Raw genomic sequence first — 19485 nt, forward strand, 5'->3', positions numbered from 1 at the left:
ATATTAATATATGGGGGAAAATAGGTACCTCGGAACAACATCTATAGCAGCTGTTTAAGTGTCTAGCTAAAGAGTCACAAGATTTGTAGAAAACTGAGTGAATTAGGAAACACTGAGGAGCACAGGTTGCACTGAAGACTCCATTTAGTTGTGCCACCTTGCTGAAAACTCTTCACTTCTCCATAAGAAGGGATGCATCAGCAGCTTTGAGATTAAGCCAGTCAGCTAGAGGAGAACTGAGTTTCAATCCCTAGTCCAAGATATGAAATACAACTTCAGATTAAATACATGGAATCCTTGAACTGGGGAGCTGAAGTCAGGTTTCCCCTACTTTTGGAAGCAACCTGATCTACAAGAGTATGAGGAGAAAAGTGTATCTCAAACTCCTTTGAAAAATATTCATCTTCAGTGTATGGTTGTTGATGACAAAGTAGCTCAAGCAACCCTGATTCTGCACCCTCTCTCTTTAACCCACATGCATACATGCATGAAACTCCCCTTGATTTAAAGTTGTGTATCACTAACAAGACAGGGAAAAGAGCTGGCTGCATATTACTGGGAATAAACTATACTGGTGACGAAAAAATACAGTTATCAAAAAGGAACCTTCCCCAAGACCAATTAACTAGCATTTTTGAAAATTCCAGTGCATGCACATGAAAGTACTAATATTAAAGCTAGCTGGATAACAAAAATGTTTTCACCTAACAAGTAAAAGGCACGGCAACTATTCTATACCAGGGCAGTGACAGATAATGCCCTTCCTTTTGATCTAGCACTCAAGGTTCACTAACTGAATGTTTCTGGATTCAGTGTAACTGTTTATTAGATTCTTTATCAGTTAACTGATGACTTGATTCCATAGATCTCACTTTATTGAATGTTACTTAAATGAAGGCATTTCTATTTATTTCAGTTTGGCTGTGTGAATACACACATAGCGATCACACATATCTTAAATCTTTAATTCTGAAAAGTCGGCACCTTTCATTTATATTAGGCATTGCTTAAAAAAGCTAAAATCCCAAAGCGCATTATGAAGTAGTCCCCCCCCCTCAATCTTTTTTTCAAATGCCATCATTTCTCTGCTCATTTTCTAAGCAAATGTTTCCCAAGGAAGAACTAAAGCCATCAACTTGTTGTATCTTTTTGTAAGTGCCCAAGGAAAACTTTATCTCTGCTGTTTGCCCGTTTCTTCATTTCCTGCAATCTGGACAACTGAAGAGGCTGCAGCTGCTTAGTTTCTTAAATGTCTCTCATCGTACATTTCCAACCAAAAATCCATTCTTTTCCTCTTTAAGCACAGTTTTTAAATAGAAAGGATTACTAAATCCTTGACATTTACAGTGAATAAAACACACAATTAATCTTTTTGAAATGTGTGTAAAAAATCCGGAGTCATTTGTCTGAATATTGGTGATAAATTTTCATCATTTAAGTTAACAGTGAAAGATGTGGTTCAATGGACTAGCAAAAATGGACAGTATTATCTGAATATGGAAGTGGTTATGGTCAGATATGATACAAATGGGAAAGAAAGATAATGTTTTTAATCATTTCTTCAGGAGGTATGTGTACAATGAGCACTTTGCATACCAAGAAGCAGAAGGGGTGAGTTTGATAAAATAAAAAAAGGAGTTAAGAGTAAGATTAGAGAGGAAGGAAGTGCCCAAATGTGGAGTAAAATTCACCTAAGGAGCTTAGATTTTAAGGAAACAGCGATGAAGTCAAAGACAAAGTCAGTTATTCATGCATCTATCAGGTCACTGTGAGAACTGGGAATCAAAGGTCTCTCGAATCCCATTCTAGTTTCTCTACATGGCAGTTATTGTTTTTTTACACTTCTCCAAGAAAGCAGCATGCTACATAATAGCATGACAAGGCATCTTCAAAGCATGGTAAACAAACATATAGACTGAAAAGGGACAGTGGTTTCCTTGAGTTTAACAAATTTCACTATTACCCTAACCCTCCGTGTTTTGTTGCCTTTTTCCTACCCAAATTTAATTCAAATCATGACTTGCTATTCAGAAGCCACCTTACAAATTGGCAATAATCTACTACTACACACCATTTGCTTAAATATTTACATGCATATATGTAAGAACATACCATGTAAAATGACAGCACTTTCTTTTCCCTGAATAAATATTTTCAATGTGTTAATTAGCTTATGAATGCAAGCAATCAGGAATGTTAACATACCAAGCTGTCATATACCAATTTCCATCCATCCTTTAATCGTGTAAAATCCTTCCGAATGTTTGTGAAGCATGGCAAATCTTCTAGTCGACATATTTCATCCCATGATTTTGGAGGAAGCCAGGTACATGGATTAGAAAAGGGATTGTCCAAACTTATGCCTCCAGTTAACAGAAATTTCCACTCATTCTCATTAATCTGCAATGAAAAACACTGCTCTCAGGACTAAATAAATAAAGCCTAATGGTATTAGTAATTTATGTAGAAAATCAACAGAGTTACCTGAATTCTTGCATTAGTTGAAAAAGCTTCTATACAAATAATAAAAGCCTATTTCCAAAGTAGTCAGTGTTTGGTTTTCAGTTAAACATGAATTTAAGGAATCAAAAAACCTATGATATGAGCCAATTTAAAGATTCATCTGCATTCCTAACTTGGGGACTGAACAACGGTAACTGATTAGATTTTTAGACCCATTCTTCTTCAAATCCCAAAACGATAAAGAAAAAAAATTCTGCAAGTATTTCAGGGAACCATGCATTTTGCAACCTTTTCCTATAATGCAAGTATGAAAAAGAAATATCAACCTATTATGTGTCTCATTCCTTTCTCAATACTCCTTTATCTCAAAATTTCTTTGATGGCTTGAATTTGTAAAATGAAGTCCCCGTGAATGGGAGAATGGTGTCCCATGATTATTAGTGTCAACTCTTAAAAGAATTCACTTCTATGTGTTCCCCAATATAAAAATTTTTAAAATTTTAGAAACTTTTTATGTTTCCATATTACACTGAAAGAAACAACCCCAAGCAACCATTAGTACTGTTTTGCAGATGATATGGTTAAAATGTGTGTATTTCATTATGACTTTAAAAAAATCCTATAAAGATTTTGTAAAGAATTACTAGAATTTAATATAATTCAGTTGGTTCAAGTGTTTGATTTTGAGGAATTCTATGCAAAAATAAATGCACTTAGCACCTTAAGTGAAAAAGATGAGTAGTTTCTGAAATCAATGGTTACAAATCATTTTTATATGCTCTTAGAACTCAGAATACGTTACAGTAAAATTTTGCAAAGTGTTCACTGTAAGAATAACATAGGCTGGGCTTTGTTTTAAGTAATGCTTAGAAAAACTGTTATCATCTAGCTCAGTTTTGCTATACCTGCCATAATAAAATATATTTATTTTATTCTAAAGAATCTTTTCCAATAATTCCTTATTAAAATGAAAATAAACCAGCACAAAATTGAGGTGTAATATAATTATATATAAACTTATTTTTCTATTCTTATTCCGTATGTTCCTATTACTGATAGTTTGTATATGCAATTTAATATATATATTATCAAATTGCAAATTATTTTTAATTACTGACCAATCTTTCGTATTTCAGGAGATTCACAGTTAGACAAAAAGAGAAGAGCAGCTTGTCCTTTTCAAAGAGGGAGCGACAGACATTGACATAAAGTGAGTAAGTAAAATGATCCTTGAGAATCTTCAACCTACAGGTGTCAAAAAAATAATAAAATTAATATCACTCTACAGACAGTGCACTCTGAAAACCTATTACAAACCATTTAGATCTCCTTTGTCTAATAAACTCTCTGGTCAATTACCCCAAAGCAATCATTAAAGGCATGTGCCATTTTGAGAGCAAAATAACATAAAACACATTTAAGTGCAATTACGTCTTAGTAACACATGATTTTCAGAGGAAGTGAGAGGTCCTTTTTGGGAAGGGCAGAATCATAGAATGGTTTAGGTTGGAAAGGACCTTGAAGATCATTGAGAAAAGAACAGCAATTTTAAAATTCGTTATGGATATAAATACCAGGACCAAAATCAAAACAGACCATCTTTAAAGGTTGACTGAAATAATGTTTTCCATTGTTGACTTTGAATAATCCTAACGTGATCGTAATAGCGAGGTCTAGCACATGTAAAATAAACTCAGATCATCAAAGATTGCACAGTTCCTCTTGTTCTCATGAACAAGCTGGAAGAGGAAGGGATACCTTAAGTATAAAACAATAATCAAACTGAATTAAAAAAATGGTTGAGTTAATAACTAATGTACAGCGCACTGTACAGTCAAGAACTCCAGTCACAAGACTTCATTCTCTCTCACCAGTTCCATGAAAAAGTTTCTTGTCTGTTTCTTGAAGACATACAGTCACATAAAATGAAACATAAAACTAAAGCTAGCTGACCATTTCTATCTAACCCATACTTTGTCATTTCACACACAACTTCAGGTAGCAACTACTAGGTAGAAATAGTGGAATATGTTGCACTTCTAATACATTGTACCATTTTGTTTCTATGAATAAATTATTTTCCAGAAAAATATCTGACAAATCTAAATTAAAAAAATATATTTCAAAATTCAATGCCTGAGATCATATAGTTTGGAGAAATGACAGTAACATTTCTGGAGTAGCTATGAATATGTCATCAATTACAAATGGCAAAGTTTGTAACTCTTACCTTGTTTGTAAAACTTCTGACTGTTCCGAATTATCTATAGACATGATGAAAAGGTTAATAAACCACATGAGTGAATATTGGTACATTGGCTCAATGTTGGCTAGATCAGCAATAGAAAAAAACAAGATTGACGAATGGATAGCAATAGGACGATAGCCCATACGAGTAGCATCAATCTTCTTTTCTGTCTCTTCAGCTACAGCTTGCTTTTCAGAAATCTCATTAGCCAGAACTTTGGAAGAAGACAGTATCTTAACAGCAGTTTCATCCTCCAAAATATTTCCTTCTGAGGCTGAAAGAACTTCTAAAATCTTGTCTTCTATTTCTTTTAGCTGCCTAAAATAATGCACAAGATTTTTCGCATATGAAAATTATAGATGTTTTCTGTTAGTTTCTATAAAATAAGACAATGTGTAGATTCTATTCACGGTATGAAACTTACATAAAAAACCCTTTTTTTCTTATTAAAAATTCCTTTAAATTTCTGAAAAACTTAGCCACTTTCAGTCTATGGATTGGAAATGGATTGGAAAAAGAGGAAGTGATAAACCACTTTGAATACTGCACATTTCATGCTTTGATCCATGGGAAAAGATGCTCTTTGCCATGTACAATCAGTGCAAATCTAGCACACACTGAAAACATTTCTAAAACACAACCATTAAACTCTAATCAAAATTCATGAGGACAGAAAATCACATGGCAACATCACAGAAGGGATGCATAAAAACAGATGACAGGATCAAGAGTTACATTTTGCAATTACACAGCCTGCAATGCAGCTCCTTAACATTTTCTAATCCCAGAAATAGGAAACCATATCAGAAGAAGAAAGGCACAACCAGTAGGAATATGAGTAAGAGCATGAATCCAAATCAGCCTAAGAAACAAACAAAAGCCGAAGTTTGGCGTCTCAAAAATAGCAGTCTTGATTTTCCTATTAGATCAAACAAAAAATTTATTTCCCATGCTTGTATTTCCTTAACCTGCAATCTGCTTCTATCTCTAGCAGGGAAAGTTATCTTGGTACCTTTTATTCTCAGCTCCTTGAAGGATGAGGGCTTGTTTTTCTTCTTCAAGATCTGGCCTTTCTCTTGCAACTACAATTCCAAGAAGCTGATCCTGCAGTCCCTCTGAAGTTATCATGAAATTCAATAATGTTACCTGTTAGAAGAAGTATTTTTTGATAGATAGCCCAGTTCTGGCCAGATGCAATTAAAATGCTTCTTCATTTACATGATGACTATCACATAATATGCTCAACCAAACTTTGAGAGTAAATGAATTGCAGCCAAGGGTTTAAGATTATGTGTTGGAAAGCTAACGCTGGGATTAACCCAGAAAGTTGACCACAAAAGGGATGTGACAAGTATGTATAGAATTTCATTCTGTTCCTCAAAATTACACTGAAACTTTGAATATCAGTGCTTCAAGTGATTAGTCTATATAACATGAATGAACACTATTGCCTCTGCCACATACATTTTCTCTCTTCAGTCACCTCATTCACATGCAATTTGTGGTGTTATTGTTACAGGGAAATCTGTACCCTAGAATTAGGATAGCATCATGTACTCTTTTTCATGAGAAAGAGTGACTGGGAAAAAAAAAATTGTTTAAAAGAATTCCCACCCCATGACATATTTATAATAGATCTGGAAAAAACCCATAGGCTCTCGCTGAAGAAGTGGCAAAAATGCACAATATTTTACATGAGAAAGGGAAGGAATACATTACCAGCAGCAGTCTAGAAAACAGTTTGATGCATGTAGTTCAAAACCAAGAAAATAAGCTACTTCTCAATCATCAAGACTGATAAAAGTATTGATTTTAATTAATTGACTAGGTAATGGTGACTACAGATTCTCTCTGGGCTTTTTTGGTGGGTACAGATACCATTGACTTGTGTTTCAAAAAAGCGTTAGCCTTGAACATAGTCATCAGTTAGAATATGGAATACCTGTGAAGTTAATTTGTCTTGATCTGCTTCTGCCACTAACAGTATCTGAAAGTTGTTCAGATATTTGAAGCTTTTTTCATGAGTTTTGCTTGTAAAGTTAGGAGGGGTAATATTTTAACTTTCTTAAAATACATCACTAATAGTTTTTTGTTATAGTAAGCCTCATCTGAAAAAAAATTTAGGAGCACAGATAGCATACCACACTGTTCTTGCACACAGGAATTTTAAGAGGAGGTTCAGTTCTATACGACGCTAAGAATCAATAAGATCTTCACAAGCATCATGGCCTATTTCTTCTTCACCTTATTTAACAATTTTAGTAGTGGGAAATATAAGAGGGACCTAACATTTCAAAACTCCAGGAGTCTTCTATAGGCTTCATTTCCCTTCTTCAAAGTAAAAGGCTTTCTACAAGCAGCATTATTAGTTAGCTTTCAATCAGAGCTCCCATGGTCTGAAAGGTTGTCTGGTTCAGATACTGGAACCTCTGAGGTCTAAGTGCAAACTGCTGTCTACATTCTACATTTCTCCTTAGTCCCTGACAGACAGAATGATATTTTTTTATGGATGTGAAGAAGTCACCTGCCCCTGAGCAGTGCTGAAAATGATCTGATTTTTAGTGGGTTTCACTAGATTTAATTAATAATGTTAGAAACGGAAAAAAGCTACTCAAAATGGCTAATAACTGCAAATACATATCTATGTAGTGTAAATACATGCAAATCCATCACCTATGTCTCTTTGCAGGCTTCACTATGTGAGTCACATTAGAGTTCAGTACAATCTTTTTCTGTGAAATATGATAACCACATCAATAACCACTTCCCCTAGACTCATTTTATTAGCTAGCTCCTGAATAATTTTTAGGACAAATTCACCACTAGATGTTGCAATTAGCTTCAGACTAAGATATTTAGATATCACTTTTCTGCCTCCTGCTCCTTGTACGTGAGCCACCTTAGTCAGCTAGCTCAGCAGTGTGTGGTGTAACTCGGAGTATACCCAACCATGTAATGAAGCAACTGCTCCTTGCTACAGCAATTAACAACTTATGTCAGACCGCATGGAGCCCAACTAGAGAAGATTCATCTTTAGAAACTTTATATTCTAAGGGGGTGGAGGGTAGGTGAAGACTGTATGGACTGTTGATTGGCATCAAGAAGATTTTAATTGTCTGTTAAATAAAAAACTTTTCATAGGAAATAACCATCATATTTACGCTAACAGGAAATCTTTCGATATTCTCTTCCTTTCATATTTCATCTTTTTTTCTGAACATGCAGCTAATTACCTTCTTTGATAAAAGATCAACGTCTAGGTGATTTGATGTGCATTGAAGCGAATAGAAGTTTTTCCTTTTCATTAATTTTTGTCCATTTTTCCTGCATCAGTACTCCTTCATTGTTGAAACAACTTAGGGTTCCATTTTACTGAATATCATAATAGTTTAAAAAGTTTTGATTTCAAGGCTTGTGTTTCAGTATAGTCTATGTTTAACAAAAGTGGAAATTTGCAATACTTTTCCATAAACAGATCTTCAAAAATAATAATAAATAAGAGGAGGAATACATCTCCCAAGCAACTTCAAAAAGATTAAAACACCAATTTTATTCTTTAAAGCAGGAAACTACTTTATTTTGTCCTAACATAGAAAAATAAGACTAGTTATAGTTATCAAATATATAAATCTGTAAATATATTTTCTGTTATAAACAAGGCACAATGCTCAGACTCCTGTCCCTAACTATACTGCAGATAAAAATAATAAATATGAAAGCCTAATGTAGAGTTTGCATGTGAAGTGACTATTGTATTAAGTCCTTGTAAATATTTTTATAATACAGGGTGACTAAATAGCATCAGGAGATACAGACTGGGGAACATGTTAAAATTAATTAATTAATTAAATTCCTGACAGTATGAAAGCATGACAGTATTGCAAGGTGAAGCATTAAACATGAGAAATGTCAACACTGCTAACGTGATACCAGTCTTCCCGCAACGTAAAAAAACCCCAGTGTTGGCAGGGGAGAAGGAATAAACAAGTGCCAGAAATTCTTCCCTGTTTTTAGCGAAGGAATAATTTTAAAATTAAAACAGAGTTGCACGTTCATTTTCAAAATTCTTACCTTAACAGATGTTTCAGGAAGATAATGTGGATTTCTCAGCTTAGTTGTAATATAAAAGCGGAATTCAGGAGCATACTCGATAGTGGAGTCTCCAAGGCAAATGCATATACTCCCTGCCTGCTTAAATGTCTGTTTGAGCAAAAGTGGCTCTAGGATAGGATCAAGTTCTTCTCCAATATTTTCCAGTAGCACTTCAAAATAACATAAGAATTAGTAGAACTTTCTTGGCATTTATATTACTGATTGACTGTTCTTTACGATGCATATGTATAATCTGTATTTACAATGTGCAAACAATAGAAATATTAATCGTGCAATATCTAGAGATATAGTTAACGTTTCTTAGAGTATTCAGCTCATTGAAAAATGAATCAAAGAAATGTACCTTTAATTTCTTTTTAATATTATAGGAATTTACAAAAAAGCAAATACTGCTATCGTTACTGCTGCCTATGGCTGAGAACAGCAGTTTAGGGCTACCATTTTGAAAAGAGAAAAAACAACACATTAAATGTCCCATGCCACAGAAATAATTTTGGGTAACTACATCTGCTTCAATTTTCACTGTAAGAACACGAGATTGTCAAAATCAAGAAAGAATGGAGAATAAACACTCCATTGCTTTACTTCTAGTCCAGTAGCTGTTGAAAAATAGCTGGAGTTGTAATATTGTATTTCATTAATTTGTTTCTATTTGAGGGTAATAAGACTACTTGCAACAAAGATACTACAGAGAATACAAGAATCATTAATGATCACACCCTAGCAATCTGGTATTTATACTCTTGAAAAGCCAAATAAAAACAATACTGCTTTTTAGAAATAAAATTATTGTAACACAAAAACAAAGAAATGGCAAATCTCATAAAGCAATTAAAAGATATAAATTAAACTGAGTATTATAATTATATTGTGCTAAGTAGTATCTCATAACCTGGGGTGAGGGCTTCAATTACTATGGTACTAATTTGATTCAAAACAGGAAAAAAATTCGCTGTTTTCCTTAACTATGAGAATATTTGATAGTCACTGGAGTTTCATTTTTTAGCTAATTGTGCCCCCTCCAGGTTCTTCTGTAATTTACGCTTTCTTTAACGTACCAGGACTGCCAAACTGAATGCAATTTTCCAGTGTTGTAACAAATTGAGGGTCGCTGAGTTTGACTACATGCAAACTATTGGCTTTTTCCATGTTCTTTATCCATTTATTTGCTTGACCCTGAGGATCTATCATCAGAGGCCATCTTCTTGCATTACTGAAGGGAAAAACACACACTTACAATACTGAAATATAATTTCATCAAATATTTACCTCAAAGTATTTCTTAAGGCAATTTATTCCCTGTTGTCATGAAAAAAACAGTGTGTCAGTATGAAATTATAGTAGGCACATACTCAGGTATAATCCTTGATGAATTTCACAGGAGACAGATGAATCTTAAAGTTCTTTGTTTAAAAAAAAAAAAATAATTCTCCTCTTTCAAAGAAAGTACTTAGAATAAGACCCCTTACTTCCTAGAAAAATTAATTGTATTTAATTTTATAACACTTTCAAAATAAAAAGATCACTCTAAGTTTTGAAGTTCTGAATAGATTTAATAGAGCCATATGCATAAGGGAGCAATTCCAAGTGAAAATGAATGGAATTTTCCACTAAAGATACGTTTTAGAGTTAGTATAAAGGGAAATATATAAGCAGATTCAAAGGTATCTACCTTTTAATCCCTAATCCCAAGGCAGCAATAGACAAACAGAACTTCTGGATCTTATTTTCGCCAGATTTAGTAACTACTTCACAGATTTTTTACAGTGTTCTCTACCACATGTAGTTACATTACTAAGACTTCTGTATTATGAATCACAAACTGGACGTGGGAGTGACCGTTCACCAGCTGAAAGAGGATGGCTTTTTTCTCCCTTGTAGAATGATTTAGGAAAACGGTTTATCTGGAAGGGACCCTGTCCAGCCTACTCATAAAGGAAGAAAGATTTCACAGGTAAAACGCCTTCAGAGATTCAGGAAATGCATTTGTGATCCACGAGGACAGCATGATATCTAAGCAGACATTAAGAAAGTTAAAGTGTGGGCTTTGTAAAGTTATAAGTATTTTGAATAATTTGCTAAACACAGATAAGGACAAATCTGGTAATGCAGTAGGTCTAGAGAAGCAAACAGAGGATTTGAAATCTGAACATCTGTTAGATGAGACAGTAAGAAGACAATCTCACAGTAACAGTGTTCACCAATGGATCCAAGTCGTGCTTAAAGAATTGCTGATCTCCCAAATTGATAGGTGGTTCAGTTGCTTATGAGCAACCAAAGGGACATATAGCCAACTGATTTTAAGAGTAAGATAATACAAGGTGATACAGCAATTGATACCTGTACACTGAACACAGTAAACTTACATGTTAAGCACATTCTAAAACAGACAACATTTATGTAATTAATAATTTTGCTTGTTCTTGTTTTAAAACAGGAATTTAAGATTTCAGAAAACTTCAGCCAAAACCTACAGTGTGTATTCTCTAATTACTTCAGTTTCATTCATATATTATTTTCAGCATATCCTATTTTAGACTCACTGAGTAAGACATGAAATACTTAAGACTGAATAACTAAAGAATGGTTCTGTAATAACAGCCAAACATACATAGCTTTCATCAACAATAAAATTCTTTATTGATGGGAATGCATAAGCAGTCACTGTGTATCTTTGCAAATTATCCTTGACTAGCTCTCTAATTCTGCTTTTTAAAAAATGTACTGTTATAAAAAGCTTGAGTTGCATTTTATATGGTTCCTGGGGTGCTAATATAAAATTCAACTAGCCATAAATTCATAACTACAGGCATAATATGTATCATCGATTTGAGGTAGATTCTATCTCACATTTCAAAATTAAAAGCTGTCATTATTTAGTTTTAAAATGCTAATCATGTTTCCGTTAGTTCAAAGAGAATTTTGATCAAAGCTTTATAAAAGTGAAGTGTTAGGAGGTACTATAGAAGTGTCGAATTCATTAACATTTTCCAGCTGTTTAGCCTGAGTGATTGAATTATTAATACAGTAATTACTTTAAAAAGTTACATATGCATTCATAATCCCGGCATAGATCCTCTAACTTCAATAAGTAGTTTTGCTTCCTGAAGTATAATCAATGCCAATTTTTAAACTCAAATGAAAGTATGAGGTTCATTGGTTTTGTCCTGTCTGTTTCATTTTGCACTTTGTCACCTATCCAGCCTAAGCTGAAGCATTATCCACACAGCTATGCTTCCAAAAGTTAGCCCTATAATATACAATTTCAGTTATGTATTAAAACATAACATTCACTCTACAGTAAATGACGTATTCATTCACCAGTGCTATACAACATTAGACTCCTCAAACAGTGACACGAAATTTCATGTAAACAGTAGCAAAAACTGAAGATTGATATTAGCAAGCTTCTGCAGTAGCATACTGTAAAAAAGATGCATAAGTGTTAGGTACATGTTATCATAGACTTCACACCCATTAATGTGACTATGGAAAAGAATTATAAGTATTATTTATTCATTATAAAGAAAAGAGAACAACCAGACATGAAGTAAATGGGTAGCGATCACCAACAGAAAAGCAGTTATAGCAACATTGTTCCACAGTCAATTCAGCTTCAGCTGTGCTAGGAACAAAACCTAAAAGCTAAAAGTCAGTAGCAATGCATTAGCAAGCACATTGGACAGAACTGAGAGCCTCTGTGTTTACAGTCATAACAAACGCAAGTCCAAATGAAAATCATAACTACTTATGTAAGGTCACAAACCTTAGCCTATTGTAAGCATCCAACTCTGTATTTAACAAAACTGTCAGTGCCATATGTCTATCAGTCATCAGTAGGCACATTAATCTAAAGCTAATCACTAGTGAGCTGTAGTAGTTATAGCTGTTAAAACATTAACATGGACAGTTCCCACGCTCTACGTCGTCATACAAATCACTGATGTTTGCACTGATTGTGACGTTGATATGTACCAGAGTAACTCTGCCCAGACAAACATAATTCGAATGACTGATGTGAGACCCAGATATGCACATATTAGAATACCACATAAGAATCTAGAATCATCTTAAAAGTGAAAGGCAATATTAGATTTAGAGTTCACAGGATCCATATTTTCTTTCTACAAGGAATTTTGTGATTTCAGAATTTGTTTCACTTTTCAGATAAGAATGAGAGTATCCTTAAATATGTAGAATTTCAAAAATGTTTTAGATCAAATAATGTATTTTATTTGGATGTATCTTAAGATAATCACAAAAGGGAAAATTTAAAAGCAAAACAGGGATTTCAAAATGAAAAATAAATCCTTCTTTCATTATCAGAACTTTCTTCAACGTCTAATAAAACTATTGTCATACTAACCACATTACAGTAGAAAGCTACAATTGCAACTGCCAAGCTTTCAACTATAAATAGTATTCAGTAAATTCCAGCACTCTAAAGATGCAATCAAGTGTTTGCTATCAATTCGCATTTTAATATTTTTTTTTAAAAAGTTCTTTGAGGACTGGACTGGATGCAAAGAAGACTTTGTGGCACTCCATACCCCCACTCATAATGCCTACTAAAGAGGTCCCTACACTAACCCCAAAACCAAAGCTCTCTTAGCTTTTGTCTAGGAATATGCCAGGCTGTCTGCTCCAGAAGGAATGCTCCTAGCAATGACTAGTCTGTACGAAGTATTGACGGTTAGGGGAATGAGACCCTAAAGAAAACAGACATCAAATTGTCAGTACAGGTACACCTTTTCACCTTTCATCCAATATCTAAAACTATCACATGGATGAGGAAGACCCATAGATATGGGTCTCCCACTTGCCTGACGTGATGTGACAGCACCCCTTTCTCAAATCAGAGGTTATTGCAGGGAAGGCCTATCTCACCTTTTCTTGTTGAAATGGTTTAGCAGTACATACAGTAAAAGGCAAGAAACAGAGGAAGAAACTGGGAAGAGCTGGTTGGGGGCATCCTTTGTAAGAAAGGAGACTAGAAATTCTCTCCATTCTAACTTTCTACACCTCCCTTACTGCCTCCAGTAGAAGATATACATGTGCCTTTTTTTGTTGTTTTGTTACTGTGCCCTGGGAAATAAAGATTCAGCTCCTCGGTGTACAAAACAACACTTCCAAAATGTCAGGGCTTTACACACTAAATATGTTACAAACCTGGATGTTAAAATCTCATACCAGTTGGCAACATAAACTGGGAAACTACTGACAGGTAATCAAGACATTATCTATAGTATTTCCAGTGCCATCTTAGGGGAAAAGTGTGTGACCCTCATAGAAAGATTAGCAAAATAATCTTCAGTAGCTCTGCAGAAACATCTCTTGGTTTTTTCTTTAAAATTATTTCTTTAATATTTCTTTAAAATTAAAGATCTTTAGCTTTTTAAAGGAGAATTAATTCCATATCTACTACAAAAGTAGTATTAAAAATTCTATTCTTGAAGCATTTTAGGATGTCTTAAACTGAATCCAGTTTGCAGCATGTTTGTAAAAAAAAAAGGGGAGGGTGAGAGGTATCATTACAGCAATCAATAGGAGTTAAAAAGGAGGGAAGTGAATACACAGATATAAGAACTTTACATTCTGAAGTTAAAAAGTATTATTAGTATTTCTTATAAATTTAAACATAACAGCCATTTTATAACTGGTTGTTAAACTGAATATACAGTAGCAAACTGTCTATAAAAATAGTAACTGAAAAGCATGTTGAAAGAAGCTATTTAATGAAAATTATTCATTCTAATTTTTTTTTTTACTTACGAGATAATGATGCCATTATCAATAGAAAACATGTCAGAAGGTAGTCCAGCGATATTCCAAGCTCTGATTTCCACTGGTTCTCCCAGGGTATTTGTTAAGGAAAAATCATCAGAACAAGGAATGTCTTTTGCTTTACACAACAATGCCCACTCTCTAGTTTGCATCTAGATGAGAAGAAAAATGGACAAATTGAAGGAAAAGTCGAAATAAGGCTTATATCCAAATTCTACGTTCAAATGAGGTACACTGAATTTTCTCTCTCTCTCTCCCTTAATATTTAGCAATTTTTGATACCCTGGACGTGACTTTCAAAAAAAATGGTCATTAATTTCTTCAGCTGAATTCGGTGGCAGGTTTTGGTGTTCAAAAACTTTCCAAGCCAGGCTAATTTTGACATCCAAAAATTATTATATCTAAAATCAGCTGCCATGTCAAAATCTTTTTGTATTTAGAATTTCTGTTTATTTCACTAAGAGTCACAGGCACAAATCTGCTATATTATTGAGCTACTGTATCTTTGGTCTCTTTCTGTACAGAATTACTCCACTTTCAGAACTTGCTTAACTGCTGCTGCTGAAATAGAAGTTAATCCTGTTTTCTTTGAAGTTAAGGAGAATTTAGCCATTGAATGGAATAGGAGTAACCAGAGACATGAGGTATAAAGTTACTGGCAATTGCTTTAGAGAAGAAAAGCAACCAAAGGACTCCATGCTTTACACAGCAATAAGTACTGTACAGCAGAATGAAGGAAGAATTTTCCCCAAGAGTCTTATAAGCAAAACTCAAAATCCTACAATACAGTTTCAGTTCTATTTATGAATTCTATTAAAACATAATTTACAAATATAAACTTTATATTACATGAAAAATGAAAAAATTTAGATTATTACAATACACAGGGACAAAAATCACTCTACACATTACTTGTCTGTAGCTGGATGTAAAGGCTCCTAGGTAAGCTACAATTCCTGATGAAATAAGTATATCTCCAGTCAAATTGATGTACTGCCTTCCCAGCTCCAAAGCAGTCTCATGCCAGCGAGTTTTCTCACCCCCAAGGCCACCAATCAATTGTTCTGCTCGCTGTAGTTTTTTGCTACATAAGTCAACCTCAGAATAAAAGAAAAATTGCTGATTACATGATCACTTTAAAAAAATTTTACAAACATTAAAAGCATTCAAAAATTATTCTCCTGTGCAGATATTTGCTTAAGTAATTTCATCAAATAAAAAGAAAGCACCTTCTTATTATAACGGAAATGTTTAAAGAACAAAACCAATCTCAGTACCAGCACAGTAAAGTCTATTCAGGTACATTTTCATCCAAATAAAGGAAGATGACCAGTATAAAACATGCAATTCAAAATAGCTCTGCATATGATATTGAAAATATTAATAGTCAACAAAATCATCTACCTGTCATACGAGAAACAAAAACACCTTAAAGAGATTGCTGTCTCATAAAAGTAGGTATGTGCTTTTCTGCAAAAAACCCCATCCTTATGAGTACATAAAACCCAACAACAGAAATGCCAATTAACTAAGTCATCTTTCCAAGCATGTTTCTAATTTAACAAAAAAATATGATTTAACAGGAATTTAATCCAGCTCTGTTAGATTTTTTTACTATCTAGTAGAGACACATTTCAGCCATGGGATAGGAGGAAAATTATGCCAACTCTTGCTGCTGTTACAATCAATCCTCTCTCTTCTAGTAACCATAGCAGCCAATTTACACCACTGTAAGAAACTGCTTGTGTAGTTTATCTCTCCCTTCTACTTCCAAATTGAATCAGGATGCAGAAGAAACACACAAACAGCTGAGTTTAACTACAGACAGGAATTAAGACTCCATTTCAAATTCCAATACTATTTTTGTAAAAAAAGCTTAAGATGATGTACTGCAAATCTTAAAAAAAAAAAAATAAAAAAAATCCATCTTCTAAACATTGCTTATTTCTGCATACATAACAGCTATTTAGCAGTCAGGAACAGAGTTTACCAAAAACATTCTCAAAATTTCATTAGCACAGAAGGCATAAATAAACTTTCAAAACTTTAAATGTACTGACTTGCAAGTTAATGGATGAATCAAACTCTTAGTACAATCATTGAAAATTTATCCCCTCACAAAAAGGAGATGTGAGTGAGGATGTAGGAGAGGTATATCAATTGGTAAATTCATAACATCTACATTTGCTATTACTTTAAAGTATTTATTCCCCATACTTTGCCCATTTATAACCTCAAGACAATTACACCAAAATAAAAATATGGTCATCTAAAAGTGTGACTTGTTCAACATATCGGCAGTTAAAAGGAAAAAAAAATTGACAAAGCAGCAAATTTTAAATAACTTTTCTGGCTATCAGTAGAACAGTACTTCATCTTCTGCATCATATACCTGATTTTCCAAGTCAGCCTTCTCCTGTTTCTTGGATTCCAGTGTCTGTTGGAGTACAGCCAATTTATCTTGAACCTCCTTCAGGTCTGCTTGTTTCTTTCCTAGACCATCCATAGCAATCTTTAATTCTCCTTCAGCTTGATTCAACTTCAGCTTTTTGGGTGCAACATTTTTTGTCACTCTAAATAAAGTCAAAGAATAAATTAAACATTTGAAAGACACACCCTCATTCTAGGGTTGCTATTAAAAAAATGGACACAGCAAAGATGAAGGGAGAACTCAGCAACTCAGTAGCTCATGCAATATTCCATTTCATAATTTGATGATATTTGAAGACAACTCTTTTTTACTTCATGACTTGTTTCTGTGCCGATACTGACTGATTTACACAGTTTTCTGCAAACTTTTCTGTAATAACAGGTAACGATTAAAAGCAAAAAGGGTTATGCTTCCAAATTGTGTGTCTCATTTGATCACAATTTAGAACCCATTATGGATTAGTGCCATTAGAAACACAGAGATTATCATATATGTTAAGTAACAGTCACAGACACTGTACACACACACAGCCAACTATATACACCAAAAAAAATTAACAGCTTTTCACATCCAATGATCTATTTTGTAGTTATGAGGATTTAAATCTTTTACACAGATATTTTTGTGAGGAGAATATTGGCAGTAACACATAGCTGAAACCACATTGTTTATCTTTCCAAAAAAAACCAAGCAAGAAAATATGCTAGAATGCCCCTATGCTCAACTGAAACAGCAGTTCATAAGTATTAGCCTCATAATGAATCCACTCTTCTACTGTTGTTAGTTGCATGCAAATCTCCTTTAAAGTCTATGTTTTTAGATAATTTTCTCTCTAACAATTGGTATTTATAATGTTAAAAGTTGTTCTTAAATTGAGGACTCTATCAAGTGTCTATTTACTAATCTTTTAGTCAAGTAACCAAATATCCTCTCATATGAAGGCATGCACTACTTACCATCACTCAACTTTCAAATTGCAACTTGACCTTAGTTGTCCAGTGCTGATTTACTGTTAAATGTCAGTTCTGGATGTTTCAAATTAGGAAACATCATAAAAAAACAGAAACACTTTTTCAGTGCATCAAATACAATGTGTAACAAAAAATATCATTTGGGCTTGGTATGACTGTCAGAAACTTCCAAAGACACTTCAATAATGTCTCTATTTTGTGCAATGCTCTAAAAGGAAGCTAACTTTATTTGCTAACTGAACATATTGACGTTACACAGGACAGCGTCCAGGCGGGTTTTGAATGTCTCCAGAGTGGGAGACTCCACCACCTCTCTGGGCAGCCTGTTCCAGTGCTCCACTACCCTCAAAGTAAAGAAGTTCCTTCTCATGTCCAACATATTGTTGCTCCCGTGTCTTTTTAGAAAAATTCAGAACTGAAAATCAGGCTCTACACCTTAACATCAGGTATCTTACACAAATGAATCTTTATGACTGCTTGTTTGCACAAGTTTCCCACTAGAAAGAAGTAATTTCACATCTCTTTTGGTGTTAAAATAAGCTGATCTCTTTAATCAAATTTATTTTAACCTTTTTTTTTTTTATTTTTATACATACTTACGTATCATAAAACTCCATGGCTATGACCCATTTGCACAGACCCTCTGCTGCCGTGGAAGCATTTCGAATCTTGTCTGGTACAAACTCAGGATTTGTAAGGTACTGTTTTCTTATGATAGCCATGTAAGCTGGGGGAATGTTATCCTTGTCGTATTCATGAAGAGATTGAAGAAATCTTATGTCACCCAGAAGTCTCTTAGCAGGACCCCAGAAATCCTCAATTTTTTTTCCAGAACCTGTTGGATCTGGAATCCTATCTGCTTTAATGCCTTTGAGTATGCATATAGCTTCCATTACAAGCTTGACACCAGCAGGAGGACTCTTCATGGACTTAACCACTGTAATATCCTTAAAATAATAATTAAAAAAACACCTTTAGAGCTCTGAACATATGTGGATTAATGCTTCTATTACAATAGAAATAATAAACCTTTTCATGTCAAGATAATATTTTTCCATATATATTCGCTATTCTCACACTTGATAATTTTAAATACACTATGATCTCTAAACACAAGCCTGCATAGTCCATACATATACATCTCATTCTCTTTTTGCAAAATTTAAATTTCATTTTTCTCCATTCTTTCTATTTCTTTTTTTAGGGTGTTATGCAGGTTAAACTAACACTGACATAGAAACAAAAATATCCGAAATTTAGTCAAGAATCAGTTTAGAAGAGACAAAAAATTCTTATCTGTAATTCATTTTTAGTTGTACTTTTTCTCCTCCTAATTCAGTAGTGGGCATTGCACCTCTTTTATGGAGTTCAGATGTTCCAGTGTTACGCTCTACGCTTCAGAGTTCAGGCTCTAACACAATACTTCCAAGCTTACAGGATCACATCAGCAGTGGATTAGTAGATTTACGATAACA

General features: G+C 33.9%; 1 protein-coding gene across 1 annotated transcript in view; it reads right to left on the minus strand.

The window, feature by feature from the left end:
* The window catches only part of DNAH7 (dynein, axonemal, heavy chain 7), a 112670-nt gene that overhangs the window by 18695 nt on the left and 74490 nt on the right, over positions 1-19485 (minus strand). Inside the window, exons 43-52 of the mRNA XM_009890225.1 lie at positions 18611-18957; positions 17001-17181; positions 15521-15706; positions 14597-14760; positions 9883-10037; positions 8783-8973; positions 5724-5857; positions 4694-5029; positions 3582-3708; positions 2206-2400 (exon numbers count right to left, since the gene is read on the minus strand). Of these exons, the coding sequence (XP_009888527.1) occupies positions 2206-2400; positions 3582-3708; positions 4694-5029; positions 5724-5857; positions 8783-8973; positions 9883-10037; positions 14597-14760; positions 15521-15706; positions 17001-17181; positions 18611-18957 (2016 nt within the window). The remainder of the gene's footprint in view (positions 1-2205; positions 2401-3581; positions 3709-4693; positions 5030-5723; positions 5858-8782; positions 8974-9882; positions 10038-14596; positions 14761-15520; positions 15707-17000; positions 17182-18610; positions 18958-19485) is intronic.

The sequence above is a fragment of the Charadrius vociferus genome, unplaced genomic scaffold, assembly GCF_000708025.1.
Source record: "Charadrius vociferus isolate BGI_N301 unplaced genomic scaffold, ASM70802v2 scaffold147, whole genome shotgun sequence".
NCBI classification, from domain to species: Eukaryota; Metazoa; Chordata; class Aves; order Charadriiformes; family Charadriidae; genus Charadrius; species Charadrius vociferus.